Here is a 22295-nt window from a genome sequence, read left to right as displayed (position 1 = left end):
AAACAGCTGGAATTGGTTTGGTGTACTAATCTTAAAACAGGGTCTAACTCGTGTTTGGTTTAGTCTTCAAGTGTGAATGAAATGTAATTGGAAATATCGTGATATAATAGTCATGCTAGCTGTAAGCCTCCTCGTCTAAGTATTATATTCCAAAAACCTGGAGGGAAAAAAAAAAGAGGAAGTTAAATTTGCTTTTCAAACTCAAATCATAGGTTTACTTAGCATGCTGCTGTGGTGCTTTGGTATTTTGTAGTCAAACTTTTTTTTATCTTGCTGGACTGCTAATAGTCTCCATGCAAGGTTTAGACTGTATAATGTGCATGGCTTCTCAGATTTTGCTGAAAGCAAAGGTTAATATCTTCAGGATGAAGGAAATCGTTAAACTGTGGGTAGCTGGTAAGTATGCTTCTTAGGAATATTTGACCTTATGTTCACTAACACTTCTTCTGCTCTTCTTTTGAAAGGCCCTTCCTTCTTCCATGATGATAGTAGCTGTGTACTGCCCAGTAATAGCAGCGCTCTTTATCGTTTTGAAGATGGTGAACTACCGTTTGCACAGGGCACTGGATGAGGGAGAAATTGTGGAGAGGAATGCCAATGAGCGTATGGACAGGGGTGCAAAAACAGAACAAAGCAGTGTTTCAGCCAAGAGGAAAGACAGCAATGGACCCAGGTAAGGTTTCTGTCGATGTTTGTGTACTGCTTGAAATGTTGAAGAGTTATGTCTTTATCAGATGTGGAATGGTGGATGAAATAAACGCTTAAGAGTATGGATGCTGACTTCTGTGATTTTTTTGAAAGACTGATTAAGTCTAGTTTAAAAAAAAAAAAGACCCTTTTTACATTTTAATTTTGAAATGATGATTTTATGTCAACTTTCTTATTCCTTTTTTTCAAAGGACCTGGAAGATGTTGGAAGCACTGAGACAACAATGTGGAAAATGTGTGCTCTTTAGGTTGCTAAATATGTGGTGAACACAACCAGGACTAGTAATATTATTTCAGCAGTAGGTGTGGTTTTAAAAATCTAGCTGTCAAATACTTACTGAGTTTTTAGTGATAAAAGAAGTGTCTAATCTGAATTTAGTTTGCTTAGTTTTACAAAGCTGGTCACATATAATACTTCACTCTAGTTGTAGGCTTGATTCAGGAGAACACTGTCCTGTGAACCTGGAATTCTGAAATTGTTCAGCTCAGTAGTGAAGATGATGATTCTGAAGTATTGTCAATAGGAAATTATTATTTCCTACAGATCTTCACTTTTGCCATCATCAAAAGAGATTTCCCTTCTCTGACCAGGCTATGCAGAGGAAAAAAGAGCAAAAGATTACTCATCAGCGAGGCTGTTTGAACTCAGTATGTGTTATGAGCTCTATTATCAAAGCCTCTGCCAAACTCCACGTAACTGAGGACCTCTTAAGTGTTAGACTACATGAAATAAATGAGTCTTGAATTATTAGCTTTTTAAAGACCTTTCTCTTTCCTTTGTGTTTCTGGCTATTATTCATGAATTGTTTTCAGAGTGAGGGAATTGGTATACTGTCCTACTGTGTTTCTTTAGTTTTTAAAAGGAAACAAAAAAAGATCGACCCAACACGAAAGCCTGAAACTTTTAAATGGAGGCGCATAAATGGAGGCTATAAGGAGCTGTAATCAAAAGAAGCTTCTTACTCTGTGTATGGGGATATTTAAAGGTTAATGTGGTGGTGTTTAAAATGTTTGGGATAGAAGTGAAAGGACTTCCTTGTGCATGTGGAGTAGCTTCCACAGAGTGAGTCTTATGTTCTTCTGTATCTGTGCTCAGCTTAGTATTATTAGCAAAATCTGTCTTCATTTCCTTTAAAGCTGGTATACAGTAACTTCTTGTATCAATCTTTTATAACCTGACCATCTTTCCATTCAGCATTTGGTAACTGAACCTGCTGATTTTAATTGTAACTCCGTTTAGATCACCATACTTCCTACTAAAAATGTATTGTTCTGTTTTGGTGCAGTGCTACCCTAAATGTATACTAATGCTTTTTCTGCTTAACAAAATTCATGAAAGTAAACTAGTGGTCTTTTCTGTTTAAATGCAGCCTTGCTAATGCGTGTGTTAGATGTGATCTGTAGACTTTTTCTTCGTTTTGTTTCTAAGCTGTGTAGGTTTTGCATTTACAAGGGCTGCCAGGGCTTGGCAAGAACTTCTTTGTACAGATATTGTACAATTATTTATGGATGTTTTGGAAGTTCTGTTTTTTCTGAGGATCAGTTGATGTGGGCCAATTTACTACATTATAAGTATTTGTGAGCTCAGATGTTGAGCTTAGTTTGGCGTGTGTCCTGCTTGCTGACTGAAGTTTCATTTACTTTCATATGATCCTTGTTCCCACTCTCAGGTCTCTTAACTGGAACTGGGAACAAGGTCAATGTGAAAATTACAAAGTTACTTTTTGGTCAGCGGGATGTGCAGTATATTCTAATCTTTACCTGGAAGCTCACGAGAACTTTGGGGTAATGTTCAAACCAGTAGAGGAGATACAGGGCAAGGTTTTAGTGTACTAAGTCAAATCAGAAGAGTAATAGAAAATCTTTTGTGATGAGTGTGTTTATGTGGGGTTTTGTTTAGTTGTTAATCCTGCTCTTGTAGCATGGAGTGGGCATAAGGGGTTTTTACCACATGCAGATCCACCCACTTCTCGTGCAGTTGCTAACTTCATACTTTTATGGCAAGGTGGTGTTAGTTATGCTTTACCTCTTGTGAGATTTCATTAAAACAAATAAATAATGGGAATACGAACTCCTAATCCTGCACTGAAGGAATTGTGCTGGAGTCTGTTAGGTATCAGTGGATCCACGTACATATCTTTAACCATTTAACTTGCAGTCTTGCTTTTGGGAATATGAATGCCTTCCTTATTGTGTCAGTGCCAGTAAAGTGAGGAGGTTAATGGTGACGGTTTTTAACCCGTTTCCCAGCTTACCAGAAGATGTTGTCTTCCTAAAGGATGTTCTTACTATATTTCTAAATCATATGTACTTCAAGAACAATTTAGTGGCTCTGAAGGATAGAAGGAAGCAAAAAGATAGTCTATTGACAAAGGAAGGTTTTCAAGATGAAGAATGAAACCCTTCCTCTGCTTTGTCCTGATGTCACAACTGTTCTAAATTCTCTCTGTCATTGTCTGAACATCGGACCTCTTTAGCTAATCTGCCTAAGCCAGTTACTAAACTTCTGAATTCCTGTAGGCTAGCAGTCTCTTTAGACTTTCAGCTGGACTCTGACATGCTCACAGTTGCATATAGTGAATGTGCAGGTTATGGATGCCTCGTCTATTGCAATTTTGGTTGCACGTAGCTGGACATAGTTCACTCAATCTTCTCAATTTGTCTGGTTACTTCTGTTTCTTTGGTTACTTGCAATCTGATAAGTGTAGCACTTGCTCTGGGGTATGAAGTCATCAACCTGTTAGAAACTGGTTGTAGGACTTAATAGCAGGAACAAATGACTACTATACTATACTATAATGGCAGCAAACAACTGCTGGGGCTCTGGGCTACAAGAGCATTTGGAATCTTCTATGCAGTGGTTAAGCCTGAAAGTCTGTACTTCCTGCTTGTTCCTGCAGACACTTCTATTGTTGTTTTGTTAGTAGCTTTTGTTATTTTGTTTGAGTGCTGCCTCAGAACACAGCAGCCCTATGTAGACTGTCGTTGAATCGTATTGTTGCTTGTGCTGATATCTGCTGGTTCATTTTATAACAGAGCTGCTTCCTTCCCCCACCCTGGCCCTCCTCCCCAGATCTATGCATGAAAGCTAATTCCTGTTGACTTATTCTTCCTATTTTACAGAACGTACTTGAATCATTTGCAATGTTTCTGAATAAATTATTTAAACAAGAACAGAACTTTATCTTTTTGTGAAAGGCATTATTTGTTATTTCTCTAGTTGTCATCATAATGTATGCTGAACTTAAATATTGAGTAGATTTTTAGTTTAGTCTTAACTTTATATTATGTCCTTAAGTGTTCTAAAAATGTTTACGTAGGGAATACTATGTTTGGCTAAAGCTGATGGAAACTAAAGAAGCTGAATTCTGCATTTTTTTTTTTTCTCCCACTGATTCATCCTTAGCATTATTGATAAGATTAGGTCAGAGAGAGCTTTGTAAACAACAAGCAATTACAACATGTTTATGTCACCTGAGCTATATCAAAATGGTGGCACACCTCAGTTTGCTGAAATTGGACCATACTGTTCTGCTGACTAACGTCTGGTTGACTCATAAGCTGACTATTTTTTACTTAAGAAGTATATTCCTTACTTCAGACATTTTGTTTTGTTATCCCTTTGATGAGGGAATGTTCAGTCTGTAGAGATATGTGATTAGGGGACTCATGTATAATTTGGAATGGTTCCTGAGGCCGAACTCCAGCGTGATTTATCTCTCTGTGAGATTACAACAGGAAACATCATACCACAGTATAAAGGCTATTTCAGGTGTGTTAGCCTATTGAGAGATTCTTTATAATATCCTACTTCAATATTTCTTGTCTTTTTTAAAAAAAGTTTTTGTTGGTCTGACTATATGGGACTAGATGCATATAAAGACAGACCTGCTGTATTTCTGCCCATTTCTGTCCTGTTCTCCACAGGTAACAGAATTGTATCTTTACTTTCATTCCAAATGGAGCAGGAGGTGTCATTTCTCCATCAAAATACTGGAGTGGCCTTGTCGCAAGACCAGCCTACTTCTGTTTTGTAAATGTCTGCCTTTAATAAGCTGAACTATGGTGAATTATGATTTGATGGTGTTGACCTAGAACATACTTTCAAAGTAATATTTATTAATCTTGATTAAATCATTAGGACATTATAATATGTGTGTTATAATATATGTATTGCATCTTAAAATACATCTTAGTAGGACATCTTAGTTTCTGATAGAAAGTTCTTCTGTGGCAGGAGTGCTGCTCCAAAAGTAATGCCTCCTATTTTGTTATGTTGGCCCACAACATCAGAGATATGGCTGTTGGTGATACGACTGAAGAGGTTAAACTTTCCTACCAATATTCCGTTAGGTTTTGTTGCCGTGTGACAGATGGCAGCATAGAGGCAGTCTGGTAGAACAGTGTCTGACACGAAAGTGTGTCTGAAGCAAAGGTGTGGCATTGAATTCCTCCCTGTGGAAAAATGGTGCCCATCGACATTAATCAACTCTTGCTGGATTTTTGTGGAGACCAAACAGTGGGTGTGAACACAGTGAGGCAGTGGGTGGTGTGTTTCAGCACGAGTGATGGTGGGTCACCTCTGCTGATGCAGATGTTTGAGTCTGGCATGTACGCTCTTGTTTGTTGCAGGTGAGAAGGCATAGCTCATGGTGGAGACAACAGTGAAAAAGATAGTTTTGTAGCTGTGAAATTTCAGTGCCAAATAGCATTGTTGTAGTTTCCATGGAAATTAATAGGAGGCATTAATTTTAGAATGACCTACAAAAGTAATGATTTGGTGTCTGACGATGGCTAAGTCCCTCAGGACCTCTATCTTCATGCCTTTCCAGTAGCTTTTAGTGATGATGTGTGGCTACTTGTTTAACCCATGCTTAATTTTGCTCCTAGGTACAACTTAAGGAGAACTTTTTGATCTGTGTAGCAGCAAATTACTTCAAATTGAATTCTTCCCGTGCTTTTAGAAGGACTGTTATTGACTGCTTTTTCTGTTGATTGATTTCTGTATGTTCCAGCTGACAGATATTCCAAAAGTTACACAACTGTGTTCACTTGCAGGGAAAGTTTCATATGCCAGCATTTCAGAATCCCTTAAGGTTCCTAATTCTTCATACTTTCATACTGTGCTTTCCAGTGACAGTGAAGTTGCAAGGCAAGCAGCTTCTGTACTAGTGTATAGGGGACTCCAGTTACACCTCAGTTTTCTGCATCACATGAGCAGTTTTTGTCTGAGGTACTGGGATATGCTTGAGCTTATGAATTTTGAAAAGCAAGATGTTTTAAATCTGGACTCAGCGTAGTCAGACATTTTATGTGTTTAACTGGTAGGTTAATTATTTTTAATCTTTCTCTTAGTGACCCTGGTGGAGGAATTGAGATGTCAGAGTTCATTCGAGAAGCCACTCCTCCTGTTGGCTGTAGTTCACGCAATTCTTATGCTGGAATAGATCCAAACAACCAGGTGAGAATTAAAGCATTAAAGTAGTTACTGCTACTGGCTTTGTGACCACTACTCATTGCTGATTTTTATTTGTTTTTAGTATAGTTTTTCGGATTGATCAGCAACTTATCTGCCTGTTGTATTTAATTGCTTTGTTTGGGATGGTGTTGCATGAGCTGTTCGGTTCCTTATCCAGTCTTGTGTTCTAAGAACAACTGGCTTTTACGAGGCAAACTACAGTCCCAGCAGGAAGTATTCAATTTTTGCTCAGCCTGCTTTCTTCTGATATAGAAAGATGGCTCACAACATGGTCAGGTAAATATTAAGACCTGCTGTCATAGGCTTTTGTCTTCTCTTTTGTACTAGTGAGCCATTAGATAGAACACAGCTACGAAGTCATGGCACAAACGAACTGTTTGATATGTGTCATTTAGACACTTGATTGGTAAACTTCAGTTGTATTAATTTTGAGGAGGCTTCTGTTAACTCTTCTTAGGATGTATCCACCACTATCTCTTGCTGTGCTAAATGGCTTTTTGAATGTCATTATTTCTGATGATTCAGACTCTGCATTTAAAAAAAAAAAAAGTTAATTTGCTAGAGTACAAAGATGGTTGAAATAGAAATAATGGAACTGTTAATCTTTAGATTACCTCTGCAAAATCTTCCCAATTTTGATGCCTCAGCAGGAGCAGGAAGAAGGCACTAAATACGGGCTGCTGTATTCCAGATGGAAGGGCTGAAGAACTTGCCGTTCTTGGATTGTAATACAGCTTCATTATACTCTGTTCATTTTGTAGTTTCACTGGGAAGTTGTTCTGTTCCTTTATTATGTCTGCTGCAGTTGACTTTTACAGTGCTGTATGTGCTGTTCCTTTCATTTAGCTTGTGATGGCTAGCCAGTCATGGAATCCTTCTTTTACCAACTTATCAGAGGATGAATAGATCTGACTGTCCTGACTGTAAGGTTATGTTGCCAGAGAGCACTGCAGCATTCTGTTAAGATTACAGAAGCTATTTTTGGATAGAGGGGAAATCCTTGTCTTGGTATTATAACAAGTCCATCCGATTAGCTCTGTTGGCTAGCAGTGTATAATGTAGTGCAATATTATGTTGGTGTTTTTGCTGTATAATGTTTTGTTATGCAGCTTAGATAGGGTTTGTAGTGTTCAAGGAATAGGAAGTGATGGTCCATGTAGGAGTAGGTTAGTAGACCAGGGCTCTTGTTTCTTTGAGAGCCCTTTTTTTGAAGAGCATTTTCCACACTGAACTGTTGTAATGTTAAAGCATGTGAAGGAGCTCCATACTCTTTGCTGCACGCTTTAATGCTGATACCATAATGCAGTTGAAGCTACTGATAAAAATTAGTGCTTGCTAGTTGCCTGTGATTGAATTTGGAGCATCAGCAGGGTAAGAGTACAGTAAGCAACTGAGTTCTTTTCAATTTTCCCGTGCTGATACATTTGCATTCAGCTACAACATCTGGAGACAGAGTGTATTACTGAAAGGTAAAAAAAAAAAAAAACCCACACAACTTGAAAAATTGCAAGATGACTGACAAAAGTGTGCTTCGCAGTGCAGTGAAGAAAATGAATTAAACAAGCTTTTTTTGTAGCAAAGCAGTTATGCTGTAGTCTGGCTGGATAAAATCTGCATGTGCGTTCAGAGAACGTTAGATTTGCTATATTTACAGAGGAGAATTAGTAGAATTATGCTTTTTTTTTAAGTCATTTAAATTATACAGTAAAGCATGGTTGCCGTCCTTTCTTTTTTTAAATCTCTCAAGTTCATATTTTGCCTTTGAATGCCCTTTGCCTATCCTGTTTCTGAGAGATTTAATTATCTGTCAGTCATGCTGTTTTTTGTGAGTTTTTTGAGGGAGGTGATAGTGGAAATATTACTAAAGGAAAGCCTGAATTCTCTGCAACATCTCATCAAAACATTTGCTAGAGGTTACAGAATGTACATAAAAAGGCAGACTAATCCTAAATGGCTGTCAAGCTCTTAAATGAGGAGGGACGTCTATTGTTAGTTGGCCATTGAACATGACTGAAAATAGATATTAAATAAAACTTGGAATATGATTGTAGCTAGTGTCTAAAAAATAGCTCAAGAGATGAGATACTGCAATTTACTTGCTTTGAGATGATTGTAGTCTATGTAATCAAACTGCTATTAAAAGAAAAATTGCACTAGCAGGAACAAGAGGGAAGAATAAGATAAAGGAAAATCACAGAGTCATAGAGTAGCTAGGGTTGGAAGGGACCTTAAAGATCATCTACTTCCAAACCCCTGTTGTGGGCAGGGTTGCCACCCACTAGATCAGGCTGCTTAGGGCTCCACCAATCTGTCCTTGAATGTCGCTAGGGATGGGGCGCACACAGCTTCTAGGGCAGCCTGTGCCAGTGCCTCACTGCCATCCAAGTAAAGAATTTTCTCCTGACGTCTAACCTAATCTCTCCTCTCTTAGTTTAAAATCATTTCTCCTTGTCCCATTCACTATCAGACCATGTAAAAGGTCAGTCTTCATCTTGTTTATAAGTTCACTTTAAGTACTGGAAGGCTGGACTGAGATTTCCCCAGAGCTTTCTCTGTGATGAAAAGCCCAATTCCCTCAGCCTTTCTTTGTAGGAGTGATACCACAATGCTCTGAGCATCTTTGTGGTCTCCTCTGGACCTGCTTCCACAGCTCCACGTCAGTGATTAGGTTAAATTGATCTAAGCTTATTCAGCACATCACCCAAGGGGAAGTGTGCTACTGCCACTTCCACTGTACTAACACGTAATGTCCTTGTGGTTTTCTAATCATTGAATCAACTCTCTGATAAACCTCAAATCTAACCCTGCTGAAAGTGTGTATCTCTTCCAAAGCAAACAACTTCTGGATTTAGCTTGGTATTTACTAAGTTGACAGAATTTTTATATTAATGTGGTGTTTCCCTTAAACATTTTAGGGATCTATTGGTACTGCATTGAACATACAGCTTTATGGTAGCAGTTATTAGTAGATCACCACAGTAGTAATTCATTTTCCCCATGAAGTATTTTCAAGGAAAATGTCCAGATTAGAAGCAATGGTTTTTAAAATCAATGGTATGAAATGCCTAAGTGTGTTGGCCATAAAACAAAGAAATAGCAGTGTAGTTGGATGCATAATTAGGTGCTTTGTCATCTGTTGGCAGAAATATTTTGAGGTAGAAATGACTTTGCAGTGCTGTGGTATTGTTGGAAGCTTTTGTGTCTTTAAAAATATCCCTTAGATGTATAGGCAAATGCATGCTTTGCAGTAACAAAAAATACAGTTGGCTAATTCCTGTAATCCTACAGCTTTTTACAAAATTCCCTGTTTCTAGGTTGGATCTGGATTATCTCGATTGGGAACAGCAGCAACAATCAAAGGTGAGATTTTCAGATGCTTCCACAATGTAATTTTTAGAAGCAGCAGTTTAATAATATTGCTTACTATGCTGTTTCCAAATAGTTCATCTTAAAAATGTTTTGGTGACATAATTTACTTGTGGGAAGAAATCCACCTGACAGCTGGAAATGATGTCTCTAAAACATTCAGAGAGTGCATCTTGGAGCACGTGCTATGTTTTCTATATAGCATCTATTATTTTTTTAATTGCTGAGCTGAGGGTCTGGTTTGAGTGGGCTTTCACCTATAATTTTAAGTTCTGTTTTAACCAGGGACTCCTCTGGTACTGAGTTTCAGTGACTTGAGTATTTATGGTTACTTTAGCATCAAGCAAAAGTATTGTCTAGGACAGCCATAGTAAACTCCGCAGGCAGGATATGGATATGGAAAGTTGCTATTTTGTATACTCATTAAACTGATAATAAGAAAACTGATTTTTTTTTCTACCTTCTTCACTTTTTTTGGTCCATTTTTAATATTTACAAATATTTCATTACAATCTACCCATCATTTTTATTGGCAACCATTGCAAGAAGTAACACTCAAGTGCATATATCTCTGATTTTTTCTTAAAAAATATAATTAATTTCATTGGGTTTTAAGATACTTTTGCAGGTCTTCCGTGGGAGATCTGTGTAGTTGAATGAAAACATTCTTATGTACACAATAGGTATGTAGGCAATATATACCTCAAAAAGAAAAGATTAAATCTTGTGTAACTTACAACTAGCATTGTCTGCCTTTGCGCGAGGAAATAAGGGTAACAAGCTTTGTGACAGATGAGGAATCTTCCACGCATGTGGGTGTGTGTGTTTAATATTTTCAGCACTAGTACTGTTCTTTCTTAACATTTACAGGAGATACTGACACTGCCAAGACCTCTGATGATATCAGTTTAAGTCTTGGACAGAGTTCTAGCCTATGTAAAGAAGGGAGTGAAGAACAAGGTAAAATTTCTTTTTCCTGCATATTAAACATGGTGTTTTGTTACAGTGACCCTTTGCTAAATGGGCTAAATACATTCATGCAGTTTCTTGATAGAATCTAAAAAACTTATCTTGAAGCTCTCTTTCTTTTCTTAATTACTTTACGTTCCTGGGATACATAGCTTGAATCCTTCTATCTTTATTCTTGGGTTGCGTGTTTCCTGTTCTTGCATTTTCCAGCAGGTGATAAATATTTACTGTTTTGTCTCCTTGCTGTGGAAGGATAGCTAGCTTGTGTGTCTGTTAAGTAGTTCGTTATACTGAAAATGACATGGAATTCAGGGACTTCATCGTTGACTAGTTTGCTCTGCTTCCCATTACAGCCAAATGATGTTTCCTAAATAGGTGTGCTATTCTGTAAACAGGCCTGCACAGAATGGTTTTTCTGTGCTAAGGACAGCTTCCAGTACTTGAGCTAACACAGTTCCTGTAATTGCTTTTTCCTAATCTGTAAGGAAAATGCTAGCTTGCATTCTTCATTCTTCCAGTTTTGTTTGAGACTTCATTTTTCATTTAGCTTTGTTGGCAGGAAAAAAAAATCTTCTCAAACTAAAATAAAACAGAGCGTAGCACCATAGGGAAATCTTTTGTTTCCTGATTTTTTTTTTAAAGTATCTGATGATTAACAGGAAGTTAACTCCAAAAAGTAGCATAGTTCAATTTGACAGGTCTGATTTTTCTGTTAGATTCCTTAAATGTATTCAGTGATGACTGCAATTCAGTGCAGAAAGTATATCTAAGATGTTGCATCACAGGCAACAGTGCTGTTGTAATAGGCAGCTTCCTTCCACTTCATAATGGAACTGTCTGCTAAATCTTCTAAGTTACGTGCGGTTATAAATCTTACCAAAAATGAACAATTGTAGTAATTTAACTTGATCTCTGGATTATTTTATTTTTTTTGACAAAATGTAAAGGAAAATAGCCTGGCTCTCAACGTTACTTCCAGGTGGACCCTTGTACAAGAGAAAGCTTGTGATGCGTAATGGAAACAGTGATCCTGAACAAGCGCTAATAGCAGATCCTTGAGACTTGCTTTCACAGAGCCAGTGTTAGAAGTAGGGTAACAGTTTTGAAAGAGCAGGCAATACTTGTTCTCTTTATAAAACCGTAATTCAGCACTGTCTGAATTAATCTCAGTAACTTCCTAAAGAGTTCTGTTATGATTTTGATAAAACTCACGAGTTTACGAGGTATGTGTTAGGTGTGGTATGTGTTTTTTGTTTTTGTTGCCTTCAGAGTTGAGGGGAGTTATTTTCTTTAATCAGCAAAGATTTTTTGTGAATCAGTTTACTGCCTGCAGGAGGTGGGACAGAAAGCAGAGTGAGGGGAATATGTATAAACCTGGAGACACATTCAGCAAGAAAAGAGGTTGTGGGCTAGTTGGAATTCCTCTTTCTTTTATTACCTACTAAGATTTAGCTGCTGTTTGCAATTTTTTAAAAACATAATGGCTGTCAGACTTGTCACGACAGTAAGAAGTTTTTTTTAATTGTGATATAAAGCATTGTCCTTGCAAATTCTTTTGTTGATTTATTTTATTTGTTTTTAAAAAGCATTTGAGAAACAAACTATGAATTGTGAATATTGTTGTAAAATATTCATATAAATATGTACTTCAACAGATTTGGCAACTGATCGGAAGCTTTTTCGTCTGGTGTCGAATGACTCGTTTGTCTCCATCCAGCCTTCACTATCCTCTGCACAAGATTTGCCACGAGACAACAGTGATAAATTGTGCCTCTCGAACAATCAGCTTGTGGACCAGTCTAAAGCTAGTGCGTGTGACTCAGAAGTAGCTTCGCTTATAACTCTGCATTCTCACTCCTATAGAAAGGATCACAGACCACGAGGTGTACCAAGGACTTCTAGCTCTGCTGTTGCTTTTCCAGATGCTTCACTGAATGACTTCCCTCTTTATCAACAAAGACGAGGACTAGATACTGTCAGTGAGTTAGAAGCTTCTAAGCCCCCTTCCGGATCCAGAGAGTCCTTGGCTGAGAACTCTTGCATTTCGGGAGTTTTTCAGTTGGATGACATTCTGAAAAGTAGCAGCCCTCAACCACTGGCTAAGAGTGGGAAGAGCAAATCCTTGAAAGCAGACAAAAGTGTGGACAGTCTGAGAAGCCTGAGTACTAGAAGCAGTGGTTCAACAGAAAGCTACTGCAGTGGGACTGATCGTGACACTAACAGTACCATCAGTAGCTATAAAAGTGAACATACTAGCTCTACGCATATAGAAAGTGTGCTGTCAGAGCACGAGGAGGAGTCTCCTAGAGAAGAGAAAAAGGATGGTAAGAAAAAAGACTGTGGTGTTGACTCAGAGGATGACAGTAGTTCTACTACTGACAAAAGGACTAGTAGTGAAAGGACTGCTGTGGAAGTGAGCTCTATTAGTGGTATTCAAGAGGTAAAGGGTTCTAATGCATCCAGTGAGATGCACAGTCAGAAGGGTCTTAGTGCCTCTGCTTCGGAAGAGGCCAATAAGAACCCCCATGCCAATGAACTGACTACGCAAGCTGACAGGCCGCCTGGGAAGGCTGCTGAACAAAGAGATGAGCAGAGTGAGAAACTAGTTCTGTTATTAGATTCAAGAGCTTCTAAAGAAACTAGTGGAAAACAAAAAGAAGGAGATGTTCGACCCAAATCTTCTAGCTTAATACATCGAACAGCCTCTACCCACAAGTCCAGCCGAAGACGGACAGGAAAAAAGCGGGCTAGTAGTTTTGATTCAAGTCGGCACAGGGAATATGTTTCCTTCCGAGGTGTATCTGGTACTAAACCCCACAGTGCCGTGTTTTGTCATGATGAGGACTCCAGTGATCAAAGTGACTTAAGCAGGACGTCAAGTATGCAGTCAGCTCATCAGTTCAGCAGTGATAGCTCTTCCAGCACCACATCCCATTCATGCCAGTCTCCTGAGGGAAAGTACAGTGCTCTAAAGACCAAATATGTTTCTAAAGAACGTGGGGGTGCAGACTCTGAAAATATTCATAAAACCCACGTGAGCTCTGAAGGAATTAGCAAAAAACGATCTACACGTCGGACTTCTAGCACAAACAGTGCCAAGAATCGTGCCAGAGTACTAAGCCTGGACAGTGGTACTGTAGCTTGCTTAAATGATCCAAATAGTTTAATGACACCAGGTAACATAAAACAATTAACCACTTCAAAATCTGATTTGGAAGCCAAAGAGGGAGAGGTGCTTGATGAGCTATCTCTGCTGGGAAGGGCTTCACATTTAGAGTCAGTCACTCGTTCTAGGAATAGCTTACCAAGCCAGGCTACGTTTCCTGAAGGGGAAGAGCAAGAATCAGCAAGTGGAGGTAAGTAAATGACCTGCCAGAAGTAACCTTGCCACGCTTTGTTAATGAATTGAGGTATGCTGAAGTGTCTTCCTGTATCTGTTCTTGCCAGTAAAACACTTCCAAAGCATTTCAATCATCTCTCGTGGAAGATCTGCAGAAATGAGAGAAGAATTCATACAGGTGTTATGAAGTACATGGGTAGACGTATCTGCTGATTTGTTACTGGCAGTCTCTGTTAAATTTGGGCTGTATCTTACAGTTAATATTTGTGATCACATCAGACCTACTATTGTCAAAATTTTCAATTTGCGTACTATTTAAAAAGTTAACAGCAGAATTGGGACTGTTCATGGTAAAAGATTGTGCAGGTAAAAAACATAAGATGGGACTGATTGAAGTGACTATTGCCTCTTAAATGAACTCTATCAGGTGAATGAACTCAATAAGTGTGATATAAAAAAAAATCCTTGCAATACTATCTTCGATTGTGCTTTCTCATGATAATCTAACTGCTAAACTGAGTTCTTCTAGGGATTTTTTTTCGCTTAGCTTTGCCATTGTTCAAGTTGGCTGTGCAGTGTTGTTTACTTACAGATTCTTTGTTTCGTCCTCATTGTGAGAACATGCTTATCTTCCTGTGCTAGAGAGAGGAGTGTAGTTTCCTCTTTCTGTAACTATTGCTTTGTTTGGTGTAATGTAAGTCTGAGGTTACTCGCATAGCTAGTATTAGTATAGATGAATGAGGGCATTTTTTCATTTTCTGCAACTCTTGATAGTTTTTGTTTATCACTTGTAATGTTTCAGTCTCCTTTTTTGTTTAGCCAGATTGACTGCCTTAACTGGAGGGCTCAGAAGATAAGTGGGTTTAAACTATTTTTGCAAGGTGTTACTTGAAACACTCATTCTCTGACATTTGTTTGTTGAAGGAAATACCTATCAAAATGCCTGGATCTTGTTAACTAAGGACTCAAATGTTTCATAAATTGTCTTTACATAAAGGCAGCAATATTTGTAAGAAATTATAGCAAACTTAATCTGAATAGTAAGGACAGTAAAAGCATAGTGTCTCTTGCATTTTAAGAGGCCTAATCAAGTCACTAGGAGCTGAAACATGACCAATGAATGGTTCTTCTCTTACAATGGCTTAAGAGCAAACTCTACTCAATAGAATTACTTTATGGAAAACCACATTTGTGACTACTGCTCAAATTTGACTGGTTTACAGTAAGCTCACAGATATTTAGATGCTTTCATTAAAAAAATAAAAAATAAAAGGGATAGTGGAAACTTAATGACACTTAATGTGTGAGTTACTTTGTTATTCCTAGTCAGAGAGCTTTGCAGTGTTATTTAGTGAAAAGTTCCATTTACTAGCTCAGTGCTTACTCAGGGTTAAACACTTAATGCATTTTCATATTACACCTCGTTAAAATGATAGCACTTAGTTATTTGACTAATAAAAGGTCTGCTTTATGTATTTATGGTCTTGAATGTATGCTCTCATCAGCACACAATTTCACTTCGATTTATTACATCTTAAAACTGTTCAGGTTCTTTACAGACGTGCAAGGGATTTATGTACCTTATTTTATAGAATGTAGTAAACTTCGTTCAGTCATCAGTAAAAGATGAAAGAATCAGCACAGCGTTGATTGGCATATATTGCTAAATATTTTGATCGGTCTTTTAATGAGTGAAATAGCAGGGAAGAGCAAACTGAACATGTCTAACTTCAATCTTAGAGATACAAAATGTATAGAGCAGCCTAAGCAGGGGAGTCTTGATGGTATTTGCATCAATGTATTCAGATTCCTCATTGAACTTTGGTTAAAGAATGGTCATTCTGAAGTTGCTGGTATTTTTAGTAAATGGAGAACACCCAGCTATTACTTACCTGTGAACTTACGGGCTGCTTTTGAGAAATGATGTGGGTACAGGGGTCTCCAGACCTGATAATGACATCAAATTCTCAGTAACACTTATCCTATCCTCTCTATCCCAGCAAACATTTCCTTTATAAGAAATGAATGTGATTGTTTGTTTATTTTTGGAGGGGGCAGGGTTTTGTATGTGTTCTTTTCTGAACGCAGAACAAAAACATTTACTTTTGTTTTGCATTACTTAATATTTATGCGGTCACGTCCACCATCAAGACAGTAGTTTAAATTTATTTGTTCCTGGGCTATCTGAATAATTCCTTCGTATTGTGCTTTGTTTCTGTGGGTTTGTTTTGGAGCTATGTTTTTGTTTGTTTTTTTGTTTTTTTTTTCCTCCATATAGAGAACTTTGGAGTTCTGTGATGGCTGTATCTTAAGATCAAAGAAGAACACAAGGCTTAACTATGATTACTATTTATCAGAAAATGTTGCAAATTTTTAGAACCAAAGTTACTTTGTAATCAGTATTTCCCACTGTTGAGTTGACTCAATAGTGACTCTCAATTTGGGAGTGCTTTTAAAAACATGTAATGTAAATAAGCATTGTGTATGTGTATACATAGAAGCTATCTGAGAAAACTAAGATGTTATGTTATTTACATGAATTGTGGAATAAGCCTGGTTCAGATTTTCCTTAGATCACAGGATTTTGATTGGATCTGACTTACAAGCTCTCTCGTGTCATTTCCTGCTGAAAGTGTTACTTAATTTTATGTAGATATTTTTGAATTTTTATGGATTGCTTCTGATAGTTTTCTGAAAATCAGTTGGTTCTCCAGTGTGCATCTGTAACAAAAAATTTATACCCTTCTCCAGTTAACAGCTTTAAGTTCCTCATTTTTAGGTAGGGTGTAGGTGAAATGATGATTAGTGACTCTATATCCAAGTCTCCAGGGAAGTAACTGCGAAGTACATTCTTGCTTATATAAACTGCGAAAATGTGTATTACTTAGTATTCTCTTACTAAGCAGGATGCTTTACGAACTTTTACTTGTGTTTCTTCGACAGATAGAACTTAGTTTGATTTTAATCTTATTATGCCAGGAAGTGGTGAGTGACTCATTTCTTATGAGATGATTACTTGTGCATTTGAGTAAAAATTGCAGTTAATCAAAATGCAGACAAACAGCATTTGGAAATTCTGTACTTAATTAAATATTTTCGGTGTGATGCACGTATAACAAAAATTAAATGGAAGATGTCATACTACCATCACTTTCTTTGTTTAGCTACTCTTGCTATTTAGTGATTGCTGGCTTATGGGTTAGATGAAGATGTGGAGTTGTCTAAATGTGTCTGGTGATATTTTTTGAAAATATCACCTTGATGCTCTGGTGTGCTTGGCTTCTCTCAAATATGTTCTACTTCAGGATTGCTGTTTGTCAAGGTTTGGAGAACCAACTTAATTCTGTACGTGGCACAGTGATGTTTTGTAAAACTTGAGCTGACCTGTAAAGTTATGTGCTCTCTTCCAGTCTTTAGTAACTGTAAAAGACTCACCCTTTAAGATGCTGCTCTTTTACAGCTTGCTATGATTTAACAAACTTATTTATTTAATTATTTTAAGTAGTTAAGGCATTTATAAATAAAATTGTGTGTAACACTTTGCCTTCTGTATGTTATGCATATTGTTATGAAGTAACAGCTCATCCTGTTGTTTTCTGGCCTATAACACATCACTATAAACAGGCAAAATAGGTTTTTGTGAGCTTGGATTAGAGTCTTACATTTCATGTAGCATATGGGAAACCTGTTCAGCTTCTCAAGTCTGCATGTGTTTGTACATAGATGCTTCGTGTATCTGCATCTGTCATTGGACAGAATCTGAAGCTAAAAACAGAATTTGAGATTGGTGCTTTGTGGCAAATGGTCATGTTTGCTGTTACCAAAATACCACTTTTTTTACCTACTATGTTTATTTCGTGTAAGGTTCCAGTGATCTGAAGTCATTACTATTCCTTATGTGACAGAGCTGTTCCGTGCTTCTGTTGGGTTGCGTCAATGTAGAGTTAAGGCAATTAAAGCTGGTTCTGTTTTCTGAAAATGAATCCATGCTCCAAATGTTCAGCCAAACAGTTTTGCGTGGGGAAAAGAAATCAAACTCTGATAAGTTTAGAAATGATAGACTGCAAAATGTGCACTGTTAATGCAATCTAGTTGTGTGTGTATGCATGCACACAAGCTATCTTATTCCTGCGTTCTGCAGGATCCTTCTACAACTGGATCGAAATAAGCAGGTTAGCCAATTGAAAGGGCTCTTCTGCAGATAAGGTTCATTGTTTAAAAAAAGCAAGAAACTCTTCTCTTTCTTGATTTTTATTTATTTTTAATGTCAATTAGCATCATGCTATGGTGCACACAGCATTTGGATCAAGAATGAAATAGAAGTTTTAATGTTAGCCCTTATCAATATTTGATTCTGAAAGTGTAGTTTTCTACTATTGTAGATTCAGCATGCAAGAAAGTAAAGACTAAGTTTTACAGGGGTACCTCTGAGTTTTGGATCCTGTGTCATCTGAGTCGGGCTGAGATATAATATTCAGCACTTAAAGATGAGAACAGCATGGGGAGCGATGCACATGGCTGGAATGCAGCTCTGCAGTCTGTATTTCTGGAACTTGCCACTGTAGTGGCACGTAGAATAAATCTTGCATTTACAAAATAACTCATCAATAACTACTACAGCAAAAAGCTATTTTTGTATATCTTGCGTGGAACTTTGTCCTACTTGTTTTGCCCCCTCTTTGGTATTTATGGATAACACAAGGACTTTCGTTAGAAGGCTTATGACCACAATAACAGAGCTTTCCTGAATTTCATTGTTGCAGAGGGATGAGAACAAGAACAACAAGAAAAAAACCACAAGTTTTGTCTGACTCCTAGCAGTGGCTGCTGAGACCTAGGGATGTGTATAGTTGCCAAAAGCCCTTAGTACTGTTAGTAAAGGTCTTCCTGCTAATCTGATGGAAACATACTCCCTTAGTGCTTTATGCCCAGAATATTAAGTATTTCCCATAAAGTTATGTGGGGATGCATGAGTGAAATCCAGGATACTTGTTGGAAAAATACATTCTGCAGCACTACTGTGTATACTAAAAGTTTAAAAAAAAAAAGGTTTTTTTGTTTGTTTTCCCTTAGTAGCAGCACTCAGAAAATGACTCTAGTTAAATTCTTTCTAGCCTTCCAAACAAACTAGAAGTAGTGGTTCCTCCAAAATGCTTTGCATTGCTGTGGGACTGAGGTTTTTTGAATGTCAGAGGTTGGTGGTGTTTGTGCAACTACTTCTCACAATAATATTTTTTTACTTGATTTGGAAAGAATAGCTGGATTTTGTTGACAAATGGTGTATGTTGATGGATTTCCTGACTATTCATTACCAACAGAAATCGCACGGGAACTTCTGGTACTTGGTGTAAATCAAACTCTGGCTACAGTTGAGTTAGTAGGCCACTTTTTTATGGATATATCTGAATTTATTGTTACACAGACAGCCAAAAACAGTTCTGAGAGCTCTCTGTACTGTAATGGAAGTGCTACGTGCTTCTGCCAAATGTAGCTATACAATGTAACTCGATCTTACAGTTAATAATAGCCCATTCAGAGCAAGCTTGATTTTCTGTAACTGATGTACTAACAAATACCACTTACACTGAAGAGGCTATGTCTTCTAAAGACTTAAAGTATCTATTCCTAAAGATGTATGAATTCAAATACAAATAAAAGCCTTCGTGAAGAGTAATGTAGGATATAAACACTGTCTACTATGTGAACATACTACTACTTATTAACAATACCCAGTTTCCTAAATTATAGCAATATATCCCCCTATTCTGTATCGGGGCAGAGAATCAGATTAGTAGACTTGCTTTAGGTCTTCTGTCTCTAGTCTGTCAACACCACAGTCAAGAAGGTTGTATAATGTCTACAGTTTTTAATAGTGGAATAATACAAGTGAGAAGAACAGTGAAGTAGATGAACTGAGACTCTGAATTCTATCTTCAGTATTACTATGGAAATTAGTCTATCTGATTGGTTTAAAAAGAATACTTGGTTCAGAATTCAAAACTTCATTGTCATAGTTGTTCCCTGCTTGACAGGGTTTGCCTTTCCAGATTGTTTGACATAACTTATATTGTTCTCATCTCTTTTCTTCTCATCTTTTCGTACATTTCAATCACAACACTGAAGCCTTGGGCTTTTCTTCTGAATTTTCTTTTTTGGTTTGGTTTTATTTCTTTTTTTTGGGGGGGGGGGGAGGGGAAGAGGGGGAACTACCTTTGCTTTCCAAAAAGTATGGGTTTTTTTTTCCTCTGTCCTGTTTTTCAGCAAAACTTGATATGAGGTATTCCTCTGCTTTATAAAGTTCCTCCTTTGCTGCCCACGTATCCACTTATAGCTTCCCTCAGAAATTGGCATTAGGTGTGTCTTGTAATTTTCCACTGTTGTTTATAATACTAGAAGCTATTACTTTGGTTTTTCAACAGAGAGATTGAAGAAATGCTTTCCGTATCTAAAGGGGGCTATAAAAAGGAAAGGGTCAGAGTCTTTAGCAGGGTCTGTTGTGATAGGACAAGAAGAAATGTTTTCAAACTGTAAGAGATTTAGGTTGGATATACAGAAGAAGTTTTTTATGAGAAAGGTAGTGAAGTACTGCCCTGTCCATGGAGAGAAGGTCAGGCTGGAGAGGCTCTGAGCACCCTAATCTTGCTGTAGGTGTCCTTGTTCATTGCAGGGGAGTTGGGCTAGATGGCCTTTAAAGGGTCCCTTCCATCTCAAGTAATTCTCAAATTCTTGCAGTTTTTGGTCTAATTATGGTGTGTAATCCACAGTGACTAATAACTCTGTGTTGGAGGTATCTTCTTCTTAGATTTCTAAAATAGTGTTAAGGTACATGAGAATAGACTTTATGGAAGCCACAACTGTGGGAAAAACATAAACTAATGAATGCTTGTGTGGGAAACCAAGCTGTTATTGCCGCTGTCACAGACTGCTTTATTCTCTCTCAACTTTCTTTATATCTTCTGAAGAGAAGTATGGCTTTTCTCACATTCCCAACACAAATGAGATGCTAGATGCAGGACAACACTTCAGCTATTTACTTTAGCAAAATTTGTTCAAGGTTAGAAGACAGATTTCATTGACAGTGTGAATGTGTGAGTTCTAAACTACTGGTGTCAGCATTGACTGAGTGTTTGTGAGGTCGATCATTACCAGTGGTTGGAAAAAAAAAAAGACACAGCTGCCAGTTTGACAGTGAGAAACAGAGTGTCCAAGTATTACTTGTGTTTTGTACACAAGTCTAACTATGCTTCATGGATTAATTTTCAAAACAGTTTAGACTTCATGACCTATTTTCTTTTTTGAGAAAAGTGAGGGATATTATTTCTATTTTGTGGTTGATTGGTTTTGTTGTTGCTTTTTTTTTTTTTGGCTTTGTTTTCTAATCAGACAATTTTGCACTTTTTATCTATTGAATTCTATGGTTTTCCATATCGGTACCTCTGACTCACCTCTGTGTCATGTCTTTCCAGGAATCTTCTTACATTTGTCTGTATGTCAGAATTCATCCAATGCTAGGTTTAGCATTCTAGCTTAGCCAAAATGAAGTAAACCTTGTTGATGTAGTAAAGCTTGGAAATTCTGGTTTATTTTTCTTCTTTCCAATCTCGAGCTTCATGATTTTCAATCTTAAAGCTTTGATCAGAAGTAGTGATAGATAAACACAGGATGACATAAATGTCTTTTTTGGTTTGTATGCATAAATGTTTTTCTGTAAAAGACAACATTAATCTTTTTGTTAAAGCTAATTGTATTGTAGTTGAAGTGTAAAGGCAAGTCCTTATGTCTGTTTTTCTTTTTCAAACTGAGGAATTAGAAATTTACATGCAAATTGTTTTATGTACTGTAAAAAGAGAAATTCTAGGAAGTCATAGCCCACAAAGTGGATCGTTCAGGCTATGTTCTGGTGTTCCAAGAGTGATGCCATTGTAAGCTGTCATTCTGGAGTTTTCTCTAAGAATACATTTGAGATTTTTATTGGGAAGGTGTCATTCCAAAAGCATAATCATGAAGTGATGTCCTTAAAATAAATTATGGTTTGGCTCTCTTCCAATCAGAATGGAAATGAAAGAATGAAAAGAAGGGAAAACATTAATTATAACGAATGTGTGTGCAGATACACAGTTGTTAACAACACAACTCAAAACATTTTTTTTCTCTTCGAAATTAGAGAGATTTTATTTGGGAGTAAGCTTAGAAGGGTTTAATTTGTTATGAAGTTGTCCGTAGACTTTCACTTCTTATTTTGTGCATCTCTGGGAAGTAGGTTTGCATTTCTCATGTGCACTTTACGCTTCAAATCTGGTCTGTTTGGTTTTTTTCCTGATCTTGAGAATGGCTAGTGTTTGAGGCTCAAATGCACGTGGTGTCATGCAGAAGAAATTTAAGTGTAAATTTCTTGACGTTAGTGAAGTGTGGCGTTCCAACACAAAAGATTAG

At 37.4% G+C, this 22295-nt stretch overlaps 1 protein-coding gene across 1 annotated transcript in view; it reads left to right on the top strand.

Moving 5' to 3' along the window:
• Positions 1-22295, top strand: part of PCNX1 (pecanex 1) — an 85210-nt gene that overhangs the window by 7943 nt on the left and 54972 nt on the right. The window contains exons 3-7 of the mRNA XM_019616108.1: positions 465-673; positions 6064-6169; positions 9502-9547; positions 10424-10513; positions 12178-13878. Of these exons, the coding sequence (XP_019471653.1) occupies positions 465-673; positions 6064-6169; positions 9502-9547; positions 10424-10513; positions 12178-13878 (2152 nt within the window). The remainder of the gene's footprint in view (positions 1-464; positions 674-6063; positions 6170-9501; positions 9548-10423; positions 10514-12177; positions 13879-22295) is intronic.

Source organism: Meleagris gallopavo, chromosome 5, assembly GCF_000146605.3.
Source record: "Meleagris gallopavo isolate NT-WF06-2002-E0010 breed Aviagen turkey brand Nicholas breeding stock chromosome 5, Turkey_5.1, whole genome shotgun sequence".
Lineage (NCBI taxonomy): Eukaryota > Metazoa > Chordata > Aves > Galliformes > Phasianidae > Meleagris > Meleagris gallopavo.
Note: the sequence above shows the minus strand (reverse complement) of the source record. Positions and strands in the feature narration are given on the sequence as shown.